General features: G+C 53.2%; 10 protein-coding genes across 10 annotated transcripts; 5 read left to right on the top strand and 5 right to left on the bottom strand.

Moving 5' to 3' along the window:
• Positions 1-2,624: 2,624 nt before the first annotated feature.
• On the top strand, positions 2,625-3,476 carry PRF1 (peptide chain release factor 1; the record flags this gene model as incomplete). The annotated part of the gene is made up of 5 exons (XM_049383450.1): positions 2,625-2,650; positions 2,752-2,800; positions 2,848-2,915; positions 2,976-3,312; positions 3,363-3,476. 5 exons carry the CDS (start codon positions 2,625-2,627, stop codon positions 3,474-3,476), a joined length of 594 nt encoding a protein of 197 aa, XP_049248968.1.
• Positions 3,477-3,801: 325 nt separating this feature from the next.
• J4E84_000814 (uncharacterized protein) lies at positions 3,802-5,685 on the bottom strand (the record flags this gene model as incomplete). Its single annotated transcript, XM_049383449.1, has 2 exons — positions 3,802-5,511; positions 5,566-5,685. 2 exons carry the CDS (start codon positions 5,683-5,685, stop codon positions 3,802-3,804), a joined length of 1,830 nt encoding a protein of 609 aa, XP_049248967.1.
• A 1,021-nt stretch (positions 5,686-6,706) lies between these two features.
• J4E84_000813 (uncharacterized protein) lies at positions 6,707-7,891 on the bottom strand (the record flags this gene model as incomplete). Its single annotated transcript, XM_049383448.1, has 1 exon — positions 6,707-7,891. One exon carries the CDS (start codon positions 7,889-7,891, stop codon positions 6,707-6,709), a length of 1,185 nt encoding a protein of 394 aa, XP_049248966.1.
• A 276-nt stretch (positions 7,892-8,167) lies between these two features.
• On the bottom strand, positions 8,168-10,463 carry J4E84_000812 (uncharacterized protein; the record flags this gene model as incomplete). The annotated part of the gene is made up of 8 exons (XM_049383447.1): positions 8,168-8,368; positions 8,417-8,928; positions 8,976-9,387; positions 9,438-9,710; positions 9,761-10,054; positions 10,106-10,181; positions 10,233-10,320; positions 10,376-10,463. 8 exons carry the CDS (start codon positions 10,461-10,463, stop codon positions 8,168-8,170), a joined length of 1,944 nt encoding a protein of 647 aa, XP_049248965.1.
• Positions 10,464-10,827: 364 nt separating this feature from the next.
• J4E84_000811 (uncharacterized protein) lies at positions 10,828-11,197 on the bottom strand (the record flags this gene model as incomplete). The annotated part of the gene is made up of 2 exons (XM_049383446.1): positions 10,828-11,011; positions 11,061-11,197. 2 exons carry the CDS (start codon positions 11,195-11,197, stop codon positions 10,828-10,830), a joined length of 321 nt encoding a protein of 106 aa, XP_049248964.1.
• A 1,377-nt stretch (positions 11,198-12,574) lies between these two features.
• Positions 12,575-14,992, top strand: J4E84_000810 (uncharacterized protein; the record flags this gene model as incomplete). The annotated part of the gene is made up of 2 exons (XM_049383445.1): positions 12,575-12,925; positions 12,977-14,992. The coding sequence occupies 2 exons, from the start codon at positions 12,575-12,577 to the stop codon at positions 14,990-14,992; spliced, it is 2,367 nt and encodes a 788-aa protein (XP_049248963.1).
• Positions 14,993-15,345: 353 nt separating this feature from the next.
• J4E84_000809 (uncharacterized protein) lies at positions 15,346-16,365 on the bottom strand (the record flags this gene model as incomplete). Its single annotated transcript, XM_049383444.1, has 1 exon — positions 15,346-16,365. One exon carries the CDS (start codon positions 16,363-16,365, stop codon positions 15,346-15,348), a length of 1,020 nt encoding a protein of 339 aa, XP_049248962.1.
• Positions 16,366-17,157: 792 nt separating this feature from the next.
• Positions 17,158-18,057, top strand: J4E84_000808 (uncharacterized protein; the record flags this gene model as incomplete). The annotated part of the gene is made up of 1 exon (XM_049383443.1): positions 17,158-18,057. The coding sequence occupies one exon, from the start codon at positions 17,158-17,160 to the stop codon at positions 18,055-18,057; it is 900 nt and encodes a 299-aa protein (XP_049248961.1).
• A 683-nt stretch (positions 18,058-18,740) lies between these two features.
• On the top strand, positions 18,741-20,361 carry J4E84_000807 (uncharacterized protein; the record flags this gene model as incomplete). The annotated part of the gene is made up of 2 exons (XM_049383442.1): positions 18,741-18,840; positions 18,890-20,361. The coding sequence occupies 2 exons, from the start codon at positions 18,741-18,743 to the stop codon at positions 20,359-20,361; spliced, it is 1,572 nt and encodes a 523-aa protein (XP_049248960.1).
• A 1,987-nt stretch (positions 20,362-22,348) lies between these two features.
• Positions 22,349-23,197, top strand: J4E84_000806 (uncharacterized protein; the record flags this gene model as incomplete). Its single annotated transcript, XM_049383441.1, has 1 exon — positions 22,349-23,197. One exon carries the CDS (start codon positions 22,349-22,351, stop codon positions 23,195-23,197), a length of 849 nt encoding a protein of 282 aa, XP_049248959.1.
• Between the last annotated feature and the right edge of the window lie 25 nt (positions 23,198-23,222).

The following is a 23,222-nucleotide window of genomic DNA, read 5'->3' as shown; positions in this document are numbered from 1 at the left end:
CACACAACCGCTCATGCGAGATAGATTAAGCTTTGTCTAGCACGATCCAGATGGCCCCAGTCCGCAGTGAAGGGTCTCTTCCCGTGCGCAATGCAACAGCGGTCCGACGGGAACGCCGTTGGGCGGTTGCAAACATATCTTTGCATCTCCGGACGATCAGCCATCGTATAGCGGGCGTTCTACTGCACATGGTTTCTGGATATGAAGAAGTTCGGGACCGACGTGCGAGGCTCTGAATGACTGGCCGGTGGTTTGGTTGGCGACTCTGCATCAGGGGCCTGGTTCGTGGCGCCCTGCATAAATTGAGATGCAATATGGGTTCGCAAAAGATACTGAGCTTGATGATGCCTATGTTGTTGTTCAGCGTTCTTTCGGCCCGGTACCGAAACGGGAAAGTCGCGAACTGCAGTTCCATACTTTGACCACTATAGGGTACCGCATTACACATCTCGGATCGAGAAGCTAGCGAGTTGCTAACCCTTCGTGCATCGCCGCGGTGCAAAGTGAATGACGTCCGATAAATGCGTGCTTCGCACATGGTGACCTACGCATTGTTCTCAATGGATGCGGCGCATCCCTCCGTCTTCGCTTGGAGGTTTGTGGTGGGGATGTACTTCAAGCTGAGCAGAACAGGTTAATTCTCGGCATACTGAACCGTGCTGTGCGACGGATTGGGAACATTTCAGTGGTCCCTTCTTCCGATTCCCGTTGCCCGCAAACAGCCAAGCATCTACTCAGCTGTTCCGGTTCACGTGACTGCAACACTGTTATCACAAGTAAATGTATGCAGTCATAAACCCTGATCTCACGCGTCGCACAGCGTCCAAGGTGCATTTCCGGAAACATGGTATCTGGAGCGAAGTTGCCGGGCGCCTGCCACTCTCCAAACTCCGCAAGCATCCTGGGTAAAACCCCGGAAGCGCTCAAGTTCGCTATCGCGGGGCAGCAGGATGTCCGCATCTCACCGTACGTTATTCATTACGGGGCTACCTGAGCCCTGCCACTGAGTCAAGCTTCAAGTGGAAAGTTGGCTGTCACATCGCTCCCGCGTTCCTCAGCTGGCAAGCGAGCGCCCGCCACGTCATGCAATCACAGTAATGTGCAGGGCGCCTCGCTGACCAGCTACTCAGCCATCTCACTGCAGATGTTCTTTTGCAACGGTACCAAGAGTGACGTGGGTACATGAAGTCAAGACACGCCCAGAGCAGGAATGTCGATCAGAGCCAATCCGACCTGCAGTCCCGAGAACCGGTCTGACAGCTGCATCGCCGCATGCGCCGCGGGCTGAATGATGATGATCACCACGATGATCAATATCGAATTCCTTCTCTGATGCAGAGTAGCTTTCCAGAAGCGGACGATCGAAACATATCTGCCGATCTATAATCACTTCTAGGATGTGACCCTGATGCATGAAGCATAAGTGCTATCCTTGGCCTTAACGAGACAGAACTAGATCTCATGCTGCGAAGACCCGAACGCTACTAGGCCGTGTGTCCTGAACGGATTTGCGTTGTTCAATCCGTATTCAGCTCGGGACGAAAGAAAGCAATGGTTAGCCAGTGTACAGTGTAGCAGTATTCGCTGACCAATGGATTCGACTCGGAGGCATGCATCGAGGATACGGGCAATGGTCCAATGCGCTGGCAGAAACGCTTGGTCGGCGAGGATACGCCAGAATGATATGCTCGGAGAATAGTGAGGAGGTCCGAACGCGCATCTGCAAGGCCGTAAGCAGCTATTCCTGAAGCGCACTCAACAGTGGCGGCTGCAACCGCTGGTCGCAGCCTTGAGCGTAATACAGCCCATATTTTCTTTACGATGATTAAGTTTGTGGCTTGTAACGATACGACAGCCTTATGGCGCGACGAGGAGTTGGCGGGACGGGGAGCGATTGGTTCGGTTTTGCCTGGCTGAGTAGTTCACAGGCATCGATGGTCGCATCTTACATGATGTTAGCCTTGCAGTAGTTTTCGATAGTCCTCGATGAGACGACCAGGGCTGCGGATTGCTGTCTCCATAGGGCAGAAAGTATGGCCGCCCGTTGCGCTAGACCTTTTGCTATCCGTGTATGCGATAGAGGCATGGGATACCAGTGGATGAGGTACGTACTGCATGAGCTCCAGCCACAGATGTGGCAGTTGGCTTGATTATGACCGAACCCGAGGCCGTCGAGCTGCCGTGCTGTATGTACAACGACCTCATTATCGTGGCGGCTAGCTGCGGATAGGGGGATCCGTGCTCTCCCATCGAATCCCAGGAGAATGGAGTCTTTTCGTAATCCTGATGCTGATGATAACGAGGTGCTACCCGTGTAGCGTTCAGTAGTGTACCAGGCGTACGGCAGGGGCGTGGCATGCAAGCGATGCTAGGTGGTGAGATCATATATTATTAGCCAGATCGGCCGGTATGCTTGCATAAGCCGGCTAGCCAGGTCGGGCGACGGGCGAGATGTGAAGAACGCTGGGGCGGGGCGGAGGGATTTGGGGTCTCAAGGGGCGGAGGGGCGGAGGGGGCAGCTGTCCCGCCAAGGAACGCGGGCATAGCGGGGCATTTTCTCCGAGACGCGAAACCTTGAACGCGAGCAACGCGAACGACGCTGACGCATATAATTTCAATTCGCAATGGCTGATGTAGCCAAAGGTGGGAGGTGAGTACTGCAGCAACTCTTCAAACTATAGCTAATCATCTGGTAGTGGTCCCGAAAGTATGCCTCCCAACTTCGCCGATACGCTCACACATCTCTGACAGCCTCCCAGCGAACCCTCGCGGTATACCCGTTGCGCCCTTCATAGACCGGGTTCGAAGTCCCTCCGCCTTTGGAATGCGTGGATCTAACATCAGCAGGTTGAGGACTATGTCACCGACCGCGCAGATGTGGAGAAGACCATCAACAACTTCAAAGAGATGATCTCGTACGCCCAACCCAGCCAGACACCTCCTTATAGATAGCGATACCTAATACGCCGCCCCAGAAAGTACCAATTCATGCAGCAAAACACCCAACGGCGAGCCGCAGGTCTCAAGGACAAGATCCCCGACATCCAAAAGACACTCGAGACAGTGCGCTTCCTGAAGTCGCGGAAAGACGACGCAGAGCCTCTCGAGACCACCTTCGAACTCAACGACACACTCTACGCCAAAGCTGAAGTTCCCCCTACCGACGAAGTCTACCTGTGGCTCGGCGCCAACGTTATGCTCTCATACTCCATACCCGAAGCCGAAGAGCTGTTGCAATCGAAACTGTCGACCGCGAAACAGAGTCTGGGCACTTGTGAGGAGGACTTGGACTTTCTACGTGAACAGATCACAGTACGTATTCTCCAAGTGGTCTGGAGAGTATGCAGCTGACACAATTACAGACACTCGAGGTCGCCTTCGCGCGGGTTTACAACTGGGATGTTGCACAACGGAGGAAAGAGAGGGAGGGAGGCGAGTCGACAGAAGAGAAGAAGGGTGCATCATCGAAAGAGTGAGGGTTAGAGTCTCTCTTCTCTCATTGCACAGAAAGGGAGCTCATGTAGCCGAGCGGCGCATGCGACGAAATGTAGAAGCCAGTAACACAAGGCCATGGCGACAATGAGAATCTTCATGAACAGCTTCGAGCCAGATGCGTGCAGAACGTGAAGGCACGCTTTTTGTTCGTCAATTTTATGTACAACTAATAAACCTTCCGACCATGCGGAAGAAAGGACATCAAGTCCCAACTAACGATACTATTAACAACCATCTTCCCTCTTCGACATGGGAACACAGCCACCATTACCCATGCATTACCGCGTATCCATACATCGATCCAGCTCAGAGGGTAATCTTGACACCACCCGCCGCAGTCTCAGTAGCATTCATAGGTGCCATGCCTTTGCCAGTCTGCTCCTTGACGTACTCGTTCATCATCTTGGTAATGGCGACCTGGCCACCCCAAGTAACGGCGGCAACCATGCTGTCAACCTCCTTCATGGTCATAATGATCATACCCTTGGGGGCCTTGACATCACCGTATTTGTCAGTGCTGGAGGCTTTGGTCTCCGCGCGGCGCTCCGGTTTGGCGGCCAAGGTGCTGTTTGAGGCGGAGCCTTCAAGGGCTGGCTTCTCACCTTCGGTCGATGGCTTCTTCTCACCCTCAGTGGACGGCTTTGCTCCTTCAGCAGCTGGCTTTGCGCCTTCGGCTGTTGGCTTCTCGGCCTCAGGAGTTGGCTTAAGCTCGGTTGGGCTAGCAGCGGCTGCGGGGGCCTCACCGGCAGGCGTCAGACTAGAAGATGTAGCAGGCTCAGCAGCAGTGGGCGTCTGTCCCTCTGCAGCGGCAGGCTGAGGCGCGGCAGCTTGAGGGGCTTGGGCGGGCTGAGCGGCTTGCGCACCGCCCATCATCTGCATCGTAAGGATGTACTCTCCATCAACTTGGCGGACGGGAACGGCAATGCGCATGTTGGTCTGGTCGAGAACGGCATTGGCCTGGATTGGGGTGAAGGTAGGCGCAAGAAGAAGCTGAGCTGCGACAGGGTTGTTGCCGTTGGTAGGTGTACCCTGTTGTGTGCCCTGCGGTACGGTCTGCGGTGTGCCTTGTTGGATCTGGCGGGCGACCTCCTGTCTGAACTCGTCGCGGCTGAGACCACGGCGCTGGGTAGCGGCTACACCAGCGGCTCCACCGAGGTTCCCTGTTGCACCTCCGGGGTTCTGGAGAACACCGCGCTGGGCGACTGCGACTGCGACCTGGCCAGTAGGGGGGACTCCCATGGCTTGCATCATCTTCTGGATACGGACAGGGTTGACTATATCTCTGTTAGCCTCAGATGCAAATGAAAGGAACAATGACTTACGGGGCATCTGAATGACGGTGACTTGCTGGTTCAGATCCGGAGTGACGGCAGCCAGGTTGGTTGTGACCGAGTAACGGTAGTCGTTGACCGGGGCCTGGCCCTGAAGAGCAGCAAGCATACCAGAGTCAACACCATCTTTGACATCGACGTTCATGGTCATGGGCTGAGTAGCACGGGTAGACATCCTGAAGCCATCCTGGAACTCGTTCTCTTGCAGACCGGTACCCTGAATTGCCACTGAGGTGCTGCCATCACTACCGAAAGGAGTGACCAGAGTGTTGGTTTCAACAGTCTGGCGGCCAACAACCATGTATTCACCGTCCATCTGAGTACGCTTGACCATGCGGACCGTCATATCAGTGGTGTTGACACTCCTCATAGTCTCCTGGATCATCCAGGACTGACGGTCGGGTGACAGCATAGCCACATAGGTGTTGTCCGGCTGCACCGCAGCGCCCTGCAAGTTCTGCATGGTCATGGCCATCTCGATCTGGCCACCAACTAGATCGGTAGCGCCATTTGTGCTGATGATCATGGATTGCGGCGAGACAGCGACGAAAGACTGACCAGTCGTTCCTGTGACCTGGTTGGCGGGGATGGCAGGTGTTTGTTGATTAACGATTATCTGCTGCTGTTTCTGGGAGAATGTCTCGACCCTAGAGCGGTCGGGGAATTGGAATGAGTTGAGTTTCATCTACATCCATTAGTCCGATGCCATTGCGGCTATTCGCAAACATGAATTACTTACATCGCCATTGAGATTAAGAACTTGGTTGTAAGACACTTGTTGCGTTTGTCCTGTTTGAGCGAACACCTGTGTACAGCTCAAGAGGAGGAGAACGAGGGAAGAGACAGTACCGGACGTCATGTTGGTAGTAAGAAAAGCCACCTGGGCTTGGAAAGTATTAAGTAATAAGAGGGAAAGAAAGATTACTAAAAGAAGAGCGAGAGAATGGCGGAGCAACTGACCAGACTTGCTGCAGCAGAAAGGTACTCGAACAGTCAGTTGTGGCACAGCAGCTTATTATGAACTTCGCGTCTCGTACCATGACTTCGGCTTTTGGTCCGGCGTATCCCGATCCGGTCAATGGGGTTTCGTGTCGTGCTCCAAGAATTGATGGCAAGATGTTCCGGAGTATGGAGTTACATAGCCTTCAGGCATTTTCAACCCCTTCGGACTGAGGAGGCCCACACAAAACTTGCTATGGCTTCTTGATACGCCCGTGTCACTCGACGAGACCTGTGTCCTTACAGGTATGGTGTCGGCCAAGAGATTGCTCGACTGACGGCAATGCTTCTTTTCGAATCTGGTTTCAAACGTCAGGCAGGACGTTTAGTTTGCGCATCTGGGACGGATTTGCCGGAAAGCTTAGCCCTAGTGACTTGCGAGACAACTCGACTGGTGGCGATACGGTGCTCGGGTAGTGAGACTAATATGGACATTTGTATTCATGTGACAACAACGAGAGGAATCAATGCGATGCTCACAAGTCGGAGTAAAGTCAATGGCGTCGAGAGAACTGTTGATTTTCGTCTCTTTCGCTGCGCTGCCTGCAGCAGCCGGTGCAAGTGCCGCCACAGTGTTATCGATGCAGCTTCAAACCGCGGGGGCTAGTCGCAAACGACCGTTCGTGAGGCATGAAGGATACTATGAGTAATTACGTCCAAAGTTTATCGCTCGCGCATCGCATCGTCAAACGACGATGTTTGGAGTGGTGTTTCGCGAATGCAGTTTGTCGCACGAAACGATCGCCCTCGGCTGCCTAGGCTCGAACTAGTCCCAGAACGACAACCTAACGATAACCGGTTAGGTAAACGTTTGCAACAGTTTCCCAATCCGACAGAATTGTTCACATTTCTTACTATAGTAGAAGCTACGAGGCTGAGAACTATTGGTAGCCGCGTCCACTGGGTGCCTTTACACTGCCACTCGAGAAGGTGGCCTTGTACTTGCCATCCATGGCCTTTGATCTCTGCTTGCTGCTTATGCCTGTCCGGTCCGTGGTAGGTTGCGCTGCCATGAAGCTATCGAATTCATCATCATCTGCATCGCCTTCCGCGGGCTCGCTGTCGTCCTCCACTTCGGCTTTGGCATTCTCCGGTGCAGGTTCCATTTGAGGTATGCGTTCGGGTACCTTCTTGTCGCCCTCGCCTTCATCTTCATCATCCTTTGGTGCAGGGTTGGTAAAGGGCTTCGATGCCAAGACACGGCGCCTTAGCTCAGCCATCTCTTCTTCATCGTCTGAAGATTCTGGGATGTTATACGGGTTTCGCGGGTCAACCTCGTCTTCTTCCTCTCCATCCTCATCCTCATCCTCATCCTCATCTGATTCGTCGATAACCCGCCGATTCATGTTTCCACCCGCCCAGACGTCCTCTTCCACGCCATCCTCTTTCTCTGTGCGACTCGTGTTGTACTCGCGCTCTATTTTCTCTAGCCAGACTTCCTCAGCCTTCTTGATTTGTTCTTCGTTTTCACACGCCATGTAACGCTTGAGCAGTGCGGCATTGATGTCCAAGAACGCTTGACCATAGGAGAAAGTCGAGAGGATCGACTCGGCCCATTCAGGGTGTCCAGTGATATAGTAACAAGCCGCCAGAGCTTCGACACAGTTCAATCGCCAAGGACGACCGTAGTTTGTTGGATTCGCGGCGACAAGGTACGGAAGTAGGCGTTCGCATTTGCCACCTATCCTGCCAAATGGGACTTCGTCTATCCTCTTCCAGCTGGCTTCTACGACCGCAGCGCCGTATTGCTCCATCAGATCCTTGTCTTCGCGACTCAGTATCTTCTTCGCCTTCGGACTGACCACTACACCAGCAAACTTCTGCCCTACGTGAAGCTCGCGCATCATGCCCAGGCGCATGAGCCTCTTGCCAGAGCAGCGTTTCGCATCGCAGTGTCCGAGGTCCCAGCATGCGGCTTTGAACTCGGGCTTCGCAGGTCTCGGGTTGGCGCCGTCGTTCTCCTCTTCTTCTGCATCTGATGCGCGGCGGGGGCGAGGAGGCGCGCGTGCTTTCGCTGGGTTTCGGAATTTGTTGTTGCCCTTGAAGTCTTTCTTGTGGCGGACCATGGTGACTTGCTGGTAGGTCTTGAAATAAAGGTGTTTTGCGGTTTGGGGCTGAGTGAGTTGCAGAGTGGCGGGGCAAGAGTGAGTGGAATAACATTTGAACATCGTAATCGATAAGGCGCGCTAGTGCAATGACGTTGTTTGATCAGTTACGCGCCAAAGGTGGATCGCGTCACTTAGCCCATAAAGTATCGCTGCATGGAACTCATTGTGCAGATCGCGGCAAGTACTTCATTTGTGCTTTACGAGTTCGTGGATCTGGCAGCTGTGTCGCGAAAGCTATGAAACACCAAGGCTCGAAATCTCCCCCATTTCGTTCTTCTGCTGTCCACCAAGAGAATACGCAGCCTTCCACCTCATCTTGACACTGGTCCCTGACCCTCTTTGCACGTTGGTTACTCGGATGTTCTGAGTAATGCCAAACTTTTGGTTCGGTCCAAGGTTGACACCAGATTGTGGCTCCAGCTGTAGTTGCGCGCCCTAGCGGTTGTTAACTCATAACCCTGCATTCGTAGCTATAAAACTTACCTTAGACGCCGCCAACAGAAAGGTCAAACCGGAGATTGGAAGTGGTGTATTATTCGACACCCGCGATTGAATCAGCAGCGTGGTGTCCGATTCTCTCGAAACGTTGAAGAGGACATTGATACTCGTGTTGGTAACGGAGATCTCCTTGGACGTATCAGGTACAGATGAGGCAAAGTCCCACTCATCGTCATCGTTCGCAGCACTGGTTTGTGCCAGGTTAGTCGTCGGTGCAGACACCCCGCCTCCTAACAGGTCGACAGCACCGGATGCAGGTTGTGGTGGTTTGATGGATTGTTGGTATTGGAAAGGCGATCCTTGCCGTGGTGTAGAAGTTAGGGCCGCAAAAGGATCAGGTGTCCTAGCTGGTTGCACTGGGGGAGGAGAGAATGCAGATTGAGGAGGGGACGTGATTGGGGATTGCGTAGGCTTTGGCGCTGCTGTGAAGAGATCGGTGATAGCTTGGTTGGATGCCTTTTGCGATTGTGGCACAGCCATACCAGACATGCCCAAAACTAGTGAGCGTTAGTAGACGGATACTCATTGTGATAACATGACTGACCTGAGCCGTTTGAGCCTCCCAAAGATATGCTGCCTGATTGTCCATATGTATCTCCGCTTAGAGACAAGCCCAGCAAATCGTCCTCGAGAGCATTGCCTGCCGCAGCTGGCTGTTGGGAAGTCTGCGACGATCCTGCTATCTGAGGCGCGGGCTCTGGGTCGCCGAAATCAATCAGGTTCAACGTGTTGTTGGGACCCTGTGATACACCAGCACCACTGCGACCAAGTGTACCTTGAGGAATGTTATTCGCCGCCTCGATGTCGCCTTTCTTGAAAAGCTTGTATCTCTCTATTGTCCGGTGTATGCTATCGTTGATTTCGAAGAGCTTCGCTACAGCTTCGTGGTCTTCGGAGTCCTCTTCGCACATCTTCTGTATCTTCGGCTGCGCGTTTTGGAGAGCGTTGGCAAGTTCCTGTCATCTGGTCAGCCAATGTCGCTTGCCTACTACCTCAGTTGGCATACCTCAAAGACGTCGCCCTCTTTGATCTGATCGCCCGGCTTGTAGCCCTGTAACATCTCCTCGAGTATCTTTGCCTTTTGCTGTATTCTTCCGACTTCTTCGGCAGCCTTTGCGCGCCAATCCGTTTTGTTCCTGGTATCGTATCCGGCCATGACTTTCATGAGCTTGTTCGCTTCTTGCAGATCCGCGGGTCCACCACGACGAATTAACTCCTGAAGCTTCGCGGACTGTGCCTCTCGCTCTTCTTCGGCCATTTCTTCTGCTGATCGGAGATTCTGCGCTTTGTCAGCCATATGCTTCGACCGGCAGGATTGCGGGTACGTACATCGCTAGGGTTTAAGACGGCGGCATCTTCCTTGCGCACTTCGGGAAAGATGTAGCCCTTGTAACTCAGCAGTCTGTGCATATCCCTTATGAAGCCTAGGTCGTCCTTGTACCGCGATGTCTGACATATCGTCTGCCGCCATTCTTCTATCAGCTCGAGGATCTTGTTCTGCACACGCGTCGAGTGCACAGGTGGACGTTCGGGGAATCGGCGGACGAGCTCATTGAGGAATTCCTTTGTGCTGATCTGAAGGTGGAATGGGTAGCCGCAGTTCTTGACGCAGATGTCTAGGAGCTATCTTGTGGTGAGCTATACGGTGTCTGAGGCGGGGCAGCGTGGGCGTACATTGAGCGCGAGGAGTGCCACGTTCTGGTTGCGGTGGTTGACATAGTGTACGATGGTAACAGCTGCTTCCCGGGGCCTGGGACGTAGTTAGCCTGCTGCCGGTAGTGGTAGCGTGGCCTGATCTTACGCGGAGCCTTTCTTGCTGTTGATCAGGTCGGAGATCTCGAGGTTCAGGGCCAGATTAGGCTCAAAATTTTGCGGATCGCAAGCTTGTACTATTTTTTGCCAGGTCAGTTCTGCCTTGCACGGGCGTGGCTACGTTGTGCATACGTATGTAGCGCTGCAGTGGTGAACTGGGTGCCTCTCCGAATGCGCCGTAACGATCCCGGGCGGCCATGCGCGCAGACGCTGCCTCCATTGCGCCGCCGGAGGACTTGGATGCTGAGGCTCTAGGCTAGGAGAGGAGAGCGATTCCGAGATTTGAGAGGGTAGAGACGCGTCCGTCGAGGCTGGTTGTATCTATAACCTATGTTCTTAAGAATTGGTGGGGATTGGAATCGCGGCAGCTGTCCGCCTACTTCGCATGCCTTGGCGCCACCGCAGCTGCTACGTAATGCGCCTCATTTCACATGTTTCCTCGAGTCTCTATGTCGACCTATGTACGCACATGCATGGTCAATGGTTTTCACTAGAAACAAATCTTCATTTGTAGTGTCTATTTCCATCGCCTGTTTTTGCCAACCCTGAAGGACGACTATTCCGCTACATGCACGTCTTTTTGCTCAAATCATCCAGTAATCCGTGATCAGATACGTCGCGTATCCAGCAATACCTGCCAGTACAGCCTGGGTGCCGTAGAAACCAACAATTCTTCCGGGCCCCTTGGCTTCGTTGATCATCAAGCCAAGCTCAGCGTGACTGACACGGAATGCGAACAGAGCTCCAAGTGCGTAGTTTATGTAGGACCTGATGAACGAATTAGGTGGGTTCTGTGGTCCTGGTCTGGTGAGATTACCTGTTGGCTCCGTTGAGCTCAGCGAGAAGTGCGATACCAAGGACGAGGGGCACGTTCTCAGTGAAGTTTAGCTGCGCGCGTGAGGCAACGTAGAGTGGATCAGTGGTGCCTTTCGACTCGTCCGATTTGTCACCCATGAAGCTGTCGTCAACGTTAGTGAAGGTTTGTTACGGATGAGCAGCTTATCCTACGTTTTCGAGGTGATACGGTGGTAGACAATGCGATTTTGGAGGAAAAGGTAGTAAGCCGCGAATGGGAAAGCCCATGTAGCAGTCGCAGGAGCGAGGAGCGGCATTGGGACGCCGAGACCAACTTTGGTAGCCATGCTTGATTCAGGGACAGAGAGGTAGTTGACCATCGAATTGAGCCAGCGAAGGAGAGGGCTTTATAAAGTTGTGGGACCACGGGGTGGACTCAGTGGAGCTGGGAGAGCGGATGAGATGCATTCCCGAGATACATGGATCTCGCACTATGTCGTCATTCGGGGGCCTAGCGCACATGTACGAAGCGGCCCGACCAGCAATGTTGGTGCATTGTTGATGCGGTAAACCTCGAGAACATTCGGGAATATTTATACATGATAAAAGTACATATGGATGAAGACAATTGGCTGTTCCGGCAAGGTATGGTATGGAGACGCTAATGCGAAATTCTGCATGCCCATGAGCTTTTCTTCCTCGATTTTGTGTAGAATACCCACTGCATTGGGATCAAAGACTACAAACTCACTTGATGAGGTGGATGCGCCTGAATATGTCTATAGTTCTACGAAGTACGATAGAGCATGTTTGAGGGATCATCGGTTCTGGATGTTGTTAGCTTCACTTCTATGCCACTGGGAAGAACGTCCGCACTGGCTTCATGTGCTCAGCATCATTTTCCCTGTTGTCGTCTCGCACTTCCTTCAACATTTTGTCGATGCCTCGCTCGTTCAGAGCTCGCTATTCAACAAGTCAGCTAGGTGCAAGGCCAAGCATCGAGTTGGCTGCGTGACTGACTGAAAGACACTTCTCATACTGCTCGAATATCGGTTTACATTCGTCGGTTGTAGCAGTGCCTCGCAAGAACTCTGCACGTTGTCAGAATGTGTAGGTACTTGTACTTGGTGCCTACTTGATGCTCTGCGTACTTTCGCTGTACCACTTGAGGAAGCAGTTATCGTAGCGTCTGGCCTGTGTCAGCGGGTTGCAGCAACAACACCAACAACGCGCACGCTCACTCTTTGACTTCGTTGCATTCCGGTGCTAAGGAGGCGGACATGTTGGTGAAAATACAGGTCGTGGTTGAGCAATGGCGCTGATCCGCATGACTGGAGGCCGAGGGTCTGGTGAAGGTCGCGCGGCTATCGATAGGGAAAGCGCGCTAGCGAAGATCATTGAAGGTTTCTTTCTCTAAACACTTGCGACACGCGCTTCCTCTCCACACCAACCCTACCTACGACATCCAAGCGAGACGCCACCGTAGACCGCGTCATCGAACACCACCTTGGAGGATGAGCGCACACTAAACTCGCCATGGATTCCTTCAAGACGCTCCAGACAGAAATCGCGGCCGCCCTGAAGTCGACCACCAAGTCTGCCTCTCTCATAGGCGGCGCGGACATTCCCTTCCAACGATCGCTGAACCCGGACGCTGGCACGCAGCTCGACGCCCAGAATGCGCGCCTCCTTCATCTCGCGCAGCGGCTTCTCGAGAATGCTGCTGCGAGCTCGGACGCTGTAGGTCCCAAGCTGCCCGACGTCGAAGCCATAGACGCCAATTGGAGGGGGGTTGTTGATGTCATCGACAGCTTGCTTGAGAAGGCCGACACCAGTCTCGATGAGTACACGGGCGTCGTGAAGCGCTTGAGTCCCGCGACGGAGCAGGTAAGGAGCGCCCACACGGAAAGTGAGGCGCATCATCTAACGCGTCCGCAGGCACCCGTGAAACCACGCCCCAACATTGCCGACAAGAAGATCATCGCGAAGCCGCAGCTCAAGTTCGAGCATGCGCCTAGCAACAGCGAAACTGGCGGCTTCCGCCCGTTAGTCACATCCAAGCCGCATGCGAAGATCCCGCTAGAAGAATGCTTGCAGACATTCAAGGACAGGCGCGGACGGGAACAATACCCCCACCCATACCAGACCGAGATTGAAACCTACGAGTATCCTTCGACCGTATACGAGCACTCCGAGCCGCAGCAATACCCTCCCTTCGAAACTACCACCGCAACCTTGGTCGACACTCCTGAAGCATTGGCTACGATGCTCTCTGAGCTAAAGACTGCAAAGGAAATCGCCATCGATCTGGAACACCACGACAACCGCTCATACATCGGCATGGTCTCACTAATGCAGATAAGCACACGCGATAAGGACTGGATAGTCGACACTTTGAAGCCCTGGCGGCGGAAGCTCGAATGCCTGAACGAGGTGTTCGCCGATCCCAGCATCCTGAAGGTTCTACACGGTGCATACATGGACATTGTCTGGCTTCAACGAGACCTGGGATTATATGTCGTTGGTCTTTTTGACACTTACCATGCTGCTCGGGCCCTTGGTTACCCTGGTGCCAGTCTGGCATATCTACTCGAAAGGCATGTCCAGTTCACGGCCCAGAAACAGTACCAGCTCGCAGATTGGCGCGTGAGACCGCTCAGCAAGGAACTCTTCGAGTACGCACGCGCTGATACCCACTTCCTTCTATACATATACGACAACATGCGCAACGAGCTAGTCGAGAAGTCTGACTTCTCTAACCCAGACAAGAACAAGGTCCAAGATGTACTTCAAAAGTCGAAAGAGACGGCCTTGCAACGCTACGAACACCCTGTATACGATACCGAGATGGGTCTTGGAACTGCTGGTTGGTACAAGCTCGTCTCACGCACGCCTGTGCAGTTTACCCCCCAACAGTTCTCTGTCTTCCGCGCCGTTCATAGATGGAGAGACGACCTCAGCCGGAAAGAAGATGAAAGTCCGCTTTTCATTATGCCCAACCACGCCGTATTCACCATAGCTCGTATGATACCTGTGGACAAGGTTGCGCTCTTCAACGCAATCCAACACGTATCGCATATCATTCGAGCGCATGCAGATGAGCTTGTAGCTGTCATTGCCAAGGCTAAAGAGGAGGGTGTCAATGGACCGGAGCTGCACAACGTGCTCCAGACGATTGCCGACATGCAGAGGGCGGAAAGGGCCGAGTCAGACGCTGCGATCAAGGTAGCAGAGGTGACTGCAGCACCAGCTGTTGAGGCCTCTGTGCCTCAAAGCACTGTAGCAGTTCCAGCTACCCGAGCTTCCTCTTCAGAATTTTGGGGCGAACTTTGGAAGGCAAACCAGGCGCCACAACAGCCGGAAATACCAACCATCGACATCGGACTTGCTCTACCATTACCACCTCTCACCGCCCAAGTATTTGCTGATTCAAATGGAACGGCCCAAGCTACACCAAAAGCAGAGAAGCCACAGCACACCTTTGTGCCGAAAGAAGAGAGACCAGCCGAAGACCAACGAACCGACACATTCGTTGTCAAGCATCTTGGTGGTCGCAAACGAAAGCGAGGAGACGCGGTAGAAGACGAGTCGACCACTGCCCTGGCCCTTGATCCCATGACCAACGACGAGATCATGCTAGACGCACCTGAAGAGACACCGGATGCCATCCGCGTACGTGAGAAAGCCGCTAGGAAAGCGGCACGCAAACAAAAGAAGAAGGACGATGCTGCTGCCCATGCCGCAGGTCTCAACCACAACGACGAGCCTGCCTTTGACTACGCGAACGCGAAATCAGTACTGCATGTCGAAGACGGAGATGGGAAGAAGAAGAAAAAGGACAAGAAAAAGAAGAACTCGAGCTTTGCGCCCTTCTCAGGTATGACGGATGCACCCAAGGGACTGCCGAGGGCGCAGAAAGAAGTCGCAGGACGTAGCAAAACCTTCAAGTCATAGACGTGGGAGCTTGAACAGTCGAAGGGTAATGGAGTGCTTTGCATCTTTGCGTTCTTGTACATATACCTGCATCATGATACCAACCTATTTCTCCCGGTGTCATCAGAATTCAAAGAGATCTGCCCTATGGGGCCAATGCTTGCTACTTGATTAATGCTATGTTGATACTGTAATCGCTGTGAATGCTCTGCCGTTATCCGTGTTGTTGCCACGTAACGCCCTCTATGAATACGTTCCCGTCAACTATCCACATCAGGTTTAGCGATACCCTTTGCGTATTGCTTCCGACTCATACGCCTGTAACGAAACCACACACAAGTTGCTGATGATCCAAAGCTGTCCTCCATCACTCATTACACAACCTGTCCATGCAGAATCCGATAGAAAACACCGAAGTTACCGGTTCCATCCTTGCCACCATCCGGTCCCCGTACATTGTCCAGAACGGCAAACACAATCTTCTCGAACCATCCTCCCTGAAACTCCGGTTCCCATAGGACCTCAAGAAAGCAATTGGCAACCTCCGCTGGTGGGTTGGAATACACGCCACAACCTAACGCGCCCAGCACAAGCTTCGTGTGTCCATGTCGAGCAGCAACGCGCAATATGAGGCGGACGTTGTTCTTGGTATGAGCCCTCGCGCCGATGTGCTTGAATGTACTGCCATCGTCTGACAGAGGTGGTTGACGGAGGGCTGCAACGCTGATGACGGAAAGCGCAGGGAGGTCCATGGGATGCGTGGATTCGAGCAGTTCATGGCCGTCGGACATGGCGTTACGGATGATGACCACGTTGGGTGAGTATATAGCGGCGAGAGCGGGGATTGGGTAGTATTGCTCTCCGTCTAGCGTGAGGTAGAGCGACGAACGGTAACAGAGACATTCTTCTTGAGCGAGAGCCCCTTTCTGCCAGCCGCCGCCGGGTGATCGCTCTGAGGCGAGGTTGAGGACGGCAACTGGACGGGCTCGCATGGGCTGAGTGACTTCTCCGGCTTGCTTCTCGAATTCGGGGTCTTGAAGATTTTCAGGGGCGTCCTCTGTGGTGGCGTCCTGCATTGGTGCATCGATGTCGGACTTGGGAGCGATCGCAGGCTTGTCGTCCTCCACATCCACGTCCGTTTTCTTCATGCTACAATGCTGACGGACGGTATGGTTGGGCTCAAGCTGTATTGCTGCATCAAACGAGTCCATGTTGAGTACTTCGATGATGCATGGTTTCTTGATGCCCGGGCACCGTTCTTTGGGCAGAGTAGACCCATCTTGATGATTTATAGTCTCGAGAGTGGCCCACTCGGCATTGAACTTGGACGGGACTTTCGATAGGATACCTGGGAGAACCGACTTGGTCTCGTCGGCAACTTGTTTGAGAGCCATATTGCGTCGGCGGTTAGGTGCGCGGTTGTGGTTAGATATGTTGTGCTTTGGACGATTGGTGTTGTGACGCTGGTAAGGTTCACCGGGACGAGTGTTTTCTGTTCGAGAGGGACCCGGTCGTGATGACCCCGGCTTCTTGAGGAAGCCGAGGATGGAGCTTTGTTCCATGACTTTTGGAAGGTGAAAGATGAGGGCAAGCACTACCACCAGTGTTGTCTAAGCAGAAAGCTGCCGCTATCCCAACGTACTTCCAGGTGAATGTCGTTTGCGCCACTACTCCTTTGGCGTGGAATGCTGAGAACCGGATAGTTGACGCTTTGAATGATTAGAGGCTCTCACATTAGCACCGTGAAGGCAAGGGCTAGATATACACCAGAACTTGGACCGAGTAAGAGGGATGCTGACAACGGACAGCGCAAGCAACTGGATCAGGCAGCAGCAGGCAAGGGAAGCGTAAACTGGCTAGGCCTATTTGGGAGTGTAAATCAACATGGAAGATGACGACCACGAAACGAACAAACCAAATACCGCGATAGAGGTGCACCTGCATACGACCATGGCAATGACAGCATGAGTCGGACCGCAACGCACATCTGCGTGCAGTGGTGCGGGCCAGGCTGTCTTTCAGCCCTACAGCGGGCCAGTGCATCTGCCCCACATTCGCGTAACCGGCGATCATGTGCGATTTGCTTGCTGTTGCTCTTCCACACAACAACAATACCGTTGTAGACTCCACCAACATCCTTTACCTGCAGTCCCCGATGTAATTCTGGCACCCTGATCATCGGCGACATGCCTACGCAACTGGCGCACCCATCCCCGAAGCGAAAGCGCGATCAACACCCGCCTGTCCCTCTGCTCAACACGGCCCTCGCCCTGCGTCCCGCATCAGCACCGCCACGAAGCAGCCCCGCGCCCTCATCAGGTCCCGATAGCCCACGAAATGTAGTCGCAGATCAGCTGCGAGGTATGAACCTCGCTGCACTCGCGGCAATACCCATGTCCCCGCTCACGCCAACCGACGATGTGATAAGCAAGAAGCCGAAGCTCGATGCCATGAGGGTAGACAGTGGAACTGCATCAGATACATATACCATACGCGAGAAATTCAGCCGCTATACAGACGGGGAAGACTTGGATACTGTCGCTGTGACGACTGAGCTGGACCTCTCTCGGGTGATACCAGAGACCCCTCAGGCGTCGCAACCCCGCTTGTTGCCAGATATCGCTTCTTTTGCCCAACACACCAGCTTCGTCTCATCGCCTATACCCACGACCCTGCAGTCGCATGCAGCTGCAAAGCAGAGGTCGCGCGCGCAAAACCCCTCTTCTTCGCAACCCCGCCCTCGGGCTAGATCGCCGTCGCCCTCAATGTCGGCTCTCACGTGGCGAGATAGCGAGATCACGGGACACTTGGTTGATCCTTCGACTGACCCAGATGATGACGGTACTGGACTCAACGGGATTGGCTTCAAGCCTACACCAGCATTAGCATATGCGAGGTCGCAGAAGCGGCGACAACAGTTGACCGAGTGGAAACTACGTGAGACTCGCGAGGCGAGAGCGAAACGTAGTGAGAGACGGCGAAGGGGTGTGCGAGACACGCCTTCGCGGGAAGTGACAGTTGAACGGGAAGTCATGCCTGTCAACAAGATCGAGACCACGAAGCGGACGGTCAAGTTTGCTGTATGAACTGTCGAGGGGAAGTAATCGTAATTCTGGAGAAGTGTAATAAGGTGGGTAAGCCCAAACATGGATAATGACCATCTCACGATACTTATGATACGAGCCATGGGCAAGTACACGTTGGATTAGCGGCACGTTTGGAGTACGGTGTAACAAGGAATCCTTTCGGTTTACTATACGGTTAGCATCATTTTTCGGGCGTTTTGTTCACCCATAGCGTTAAGAAATCTACTCTCGATTACCTCTTACCGTTTTGCTGGGTGAATTGGCCGCAACATGACTATCGGGCACAGCGCGGCCTTGAAGATCGACCTCGGGAGTGTGCCTAGGTATCGAGCTCAAGCACGTGTCAACGCGAACCCCTGCGCGTCGTCCGGTCCTCATCTGTCGCATTTACTGAATAAGACTGAATACACGAATTCGCGACGGATAATCACTTGTGAATGTTCCCTTACCCAAATTGTCCTGTTGCACAAGTACGATGTTCCATTCAGATGCTTATTCGTAGCTGCCGCTGGCTGATCCATGCCGCGTCACCATCATCACCGTTGCCGCGCCCTTCCATACCAACCTCCGTCCTTCGCACCACCATGACATGCGACATTACTTGAACCTGACGACGCTTCTTCATCCCTCACACTTGATTCAGAAATACATATAAGCGGCACGGCCTTTTTGAAGGAGTAAACATGATGACGCGATGGTTGCGCCTTGCCTCGGTGCTACCTTCTGCACTTGCTCTCACACCCAATGATCCGGCTCACCACGTAAAGCAGGTAGCAATCATAGGTGAGTCCATATCCCCAGAAGATCCATCACAAATGCTGACTCCAAGAAGGTGCAGGTGCAGGTGGCTCATCCGCTGCGTACCATCTCGCGCAATATGCCGCCGAAGCAGGCATCCCCACAAACATCACCGTCTTCGAACGCAACGACTACGTCGGCGGCCGCACAACGACTGTGAACCCATGGAACGATCCGGCGATATCCGTAGAGCTGGGCGGCAGCATCTTTGTGCAGAGCAATCGAATAATGGTGAAAGCCAAGGAGGAATTCAACTTATCTACTGCTGGAGCACGAGATCTCGCAGCGCAAATGGAAATGCCTGATCTGGGCATTTGGAATGGACAAGAATTCGTTGTAGTGACGAAAGCAGGTGATACTTGGTGGGACAAGGCGAAGCTGCTGTGGAGATATGGCGCTGCGCCGCTTTGGACCAACAGGCTGATGAAGAGTGCCGTGGGCAAATTCTTCGAGATGTATGATGAACCGGTGTTTCCGTGGAAGAGCCTGAGTGACGCCGTCGAGCATGTGGGCTTATTGGAAGCCACTGGAGTGACAGGGGAACAGTACCTCAGGACGAATGGAATCGGGGAAGCGTTCTCCAGAGAGATTATCCAGGCCAGCACTCGGGTCAACTACGCCTCGAACTTGCCTTATATTCACGGATTGGAGACAATGGTTTGCATGGCAACAAATGGAGCAATGCAAATTGAAGGAGGCAACTGGCAGATCTTTGCCCGTATGCTGAAAACCTCTCGCGCCAATGTCCACCTCAATACTTCTGTCGCCCACATCTCGAAGCAGCACGATGGCAGCTATGAAGTCACCACAAGTACCGGCCTCAAATCGGTCTTCGACGATGTCATCCTCGCATCCCCGCTTCAGTATTCGGATCTTGTTATCCAACCTGCGCCACAGCACATTCCCGATGAGATACCCTATGCGAAACTGTACACTACCCTATTCGCGTCGCCCTTCCGATTGGACCAAGAAGCTTTCAACCTTGGGCCTGAGACACCTGTACCGCAATACGTTCTTACCACGCTACCCCCGTCTGAGGTCCCGGTGGATGGTGTCGGGTCGCCCAACTTCTTCAGCATATCTATATCCGATGCTGGTATCAACCCAGGATCTTCCCCGCTTCGATTGGAATACATATACAAGATCTTCTCACCCGCCCGTGTGAACGCCACCTTCCTCTCGCGCGTCCTTGGCCGACACGTCTCGGACGAGGAAGCCGAACACGGTGACGCAAATGGCACGGTGAGCTGGATACACCACAAACTGTGGTACTCATACCCACGCGAATACCCACGCGTGACATTTGAGGAGATCAAGCTAGACGACGGACTGTGGTATACCAGCGGAATCGAGAGCTTTATCAGCACCATGGAGACGAGTGCATTGAGCGGGAAAAACGTTGCTAGACTGATCAGGGATGAGTGGGTTGCCCAGGGCGTTGATGACAGTTATGCGAACGCTCGGAAAGATGTCACCGACGAAGAGCTGTATCAACAGGAGCTATGAGGATTGCGTCTTCCGAACACTACGGCAAGCCACGTTGTTTGAACTTTAAAAGACTTGCATGAACATTGCTACGCGAGTCTGCCCCCATTACTGATTAAGCGGTCACTTCGGCGAGGTAGCAGCACAGACGCTACGCTTCAGGCTTGTTGGTATTCGGAAGAGCGGCATTAGTCTCTTGCTCTGCATTTGGCGAAGCTACTCTTCAGTCTAGCCACGTTTGACATCCTTCGGGGGATTCTTCGACACTGATTTGAGATGGCACGATCATTCCAGTCCAATCGGCTTGGATACCGTTGTGGAACATCTGGGACGCTAAGGAATTCGAGATCTCGAAGCTACGTCAACCACGTGAGATTAGCGAGGACCCGCCGTCTTGTTTAGCCCGGCGTGGAGTACTGGCCCTGGATAAATGGTTTTCGAGAATTCCTCCCTTGCCATGCACGTCTTGCTTGATCACATCGATATCTCGCGAAGTATTAGATGCAATTCACGTTAATGCACTCTTCCCCTTCATTATGTTCATGAGCCCACTAGGCTAACAGCGAGCCATCCTATCAGACTTATATTGTGCTCGGATGTAAATGAGTCAAGGAAGCTAAGACTTCACCCGCAGTCTGACTTTCTGGCCTACGAGTGGCGTTGGCGTCAGGCCTTCTGTTCTACCCCTAGGAAGCGAACGGCGATCCCCCGGACGTGCTTCCGTCGCAGTCATCAAACTTCCGAACCCAGCACTGACCGTTGTGCATACGAAGTACGACAGTCTCTTGGCCCCAACAGGATCAGAGGCCTGGCTAGCCAGGACTATGGGTACAAGGTTCGATGGCGCACTTTCCAGCCCCGACGCACTTGGGTGCGGATTCTGCGGTAAAGGGTCAATTGCACATGGGATTTCCTACTTCTCGCTGTAGTACCCAGAGCCGGGTTCGTGAGGTTGATTGTGGCCATTCTTTCTCATTTCATCATCCGTAATATTCTACCTTTTTTTTTACTTCTCTCTTTCCTCATATCTGGTCACTTGGACGTGCAACAACCTTTTCTGGCGAGGCTAAAGCTACGACACGATACCGAGACCATGGAAGGTCACGTCCTTGCCAACGCGCTGGTGCCGCGAGTGGGACAGATAATCAGTGTCATGCTGGAGATCATTACTTTTGGTGCACTTACGGTTTGCATAAGTAGGTTTTCAACTTTTGGTGCTACTTCAAAAGAATGAGAATGCTAACAAGATGTGACAGTGCGACGAACTCAGTCCATCACGAAGTGGATGGCGCTGCCTTTGGCCACGATATGTATGTGCAACGAAACACACGCTCTCGGGGCATTTGATGCGCATCATCCTAACGAAATGGATCAGTAATCATCATCATATATTGCGACTCGGCGTTGTTCGTTTTTGCCACAGCAATTATGCTTCACGGGGTTGGCATCAATTCCTCACCGCAGGCCTGTGAAAGCGGGGTCTTCTTGTGTAAGTCTACGATACCAGATTGCGTGAACCGGCGACTAATTCTTGCACAGGTTTGCTGTGTTACATGACGACGAAGATCCTGACATACTATTTCCTTGTTGAGAAAGCTGTGAGTACAAGGCTCTTCTTTCTTCTCTTGTTCGAGCTGTTACTGATTGGATTTAGTATGTCGTTCGGGGGAGTCAAAAGCCTCGCTTGAAGACTAAGCTGTGGCTTTTCAACTGCCTATTCATGCTACGTACGTTGCGACCAACAGGTCCAGAGAACCCGCGCTGATGATGCTAAAGTGCCGTATACCGTCTTGGTTGTCTTGAATTTCGTCTAGTAAGCCGCAAATTCCCACCCTTGCATCGAGAAAGAAGATCGAGTACTGACGCATCGTAGCCGAATAAGCTACATCGATGACGAGGGCGTATGCATTATTGGCATGCAGAGGATTGCCATGCTACCCTTGATCATTTTCGAGGTCGTTGTGAACGTACATCTCCCATTTTCCTACCCTGGTTCTTTCCGACACAAATGAAACTGACCGAACTCCAGATTTGCCTGACTGCTCTCTTCGTTGTTCCCCTCCGCAGTCTCTACTCGTATCAAAACAACACAAACCCTACACTCCGTCGGATAGCCAAGCGCTCGCTCATGGGCTCCCTCGCCACCCTCACCACGTCCGTCGTCAACCTGACCGTCCTCATGATACTGCAAGGTGAACCAGCCTGGATCTGCTTCATCTGCTGCAACGCCGATATTCTGTTCTGTTCGCTGGTGCTACATTGGGTCACATCCAAAGACAAGACGATGATGACTACCGACGCAACGAGCGGTACGGGAGGCGAAAACATTGGTTCAAGACACGGTACAACATCACACCAAAGACGGCAAAGCAAGTTGATGTACGGAGAAAACACAGAAGAAAAGCTGCGCAGTGAAATCATCACCATCAAGGGCATGGCCGACGTGTCGCCGACCGGCGGCAACAGCATCAGCATCAGCAGCAGCAGAACCAACAGCGGCGCAAACTCCCGAAGACCCAGCCTCAACGTTTTCCCTTGCTCGATCAACACACACAATCCACATCACAACAACCGTCCGCAGACTTCACCACGTTTAGTGCTTTCGAGCGTCACAACGGAGTGCAAATCCTCGTCGCCGCCTAGCAAATTCCGCGCCCCGAGTCGCGGCATGTACCGCACACCCACACGAGAAGAGTTCGGGGACGAGGTCGAGTTGAACAATATCAGGGTGCAGACTATCCATACGAGGGAAGTGGAGATCGATGAGGAGGGGAGGGAGCGGACGGGGAGTGTGAGGAGTGAGGGGGACGAGTGGGTCGGTCATGAGCGGAGGGTCATTGGGGATGGTGTGGTTTGATCTTTGGCGTATGTCGCTAGTGGCA

This window comes from Alternaria hordeiaustralica (assembly GCF_023758085.1).
Source record: "Alternaria hordeiaustralica strain BMP 2776 chromosome Unknown scaffold_1, whole genome shotgun sequence".
NCBI classification, from domain to species: domain Eukaryota; kingdom Fungi; phylum Ascomycota; class Dothideomycetes; order Pleosporales; family Pleosporaceae; genus Alternaria; species Alternaria hordeiaustralica.
The sequence above is the reverse complement of the archived record's forward strand: the minus strand, read 5'-3'. Positions and strand labels throughout refer to the sequence as shown.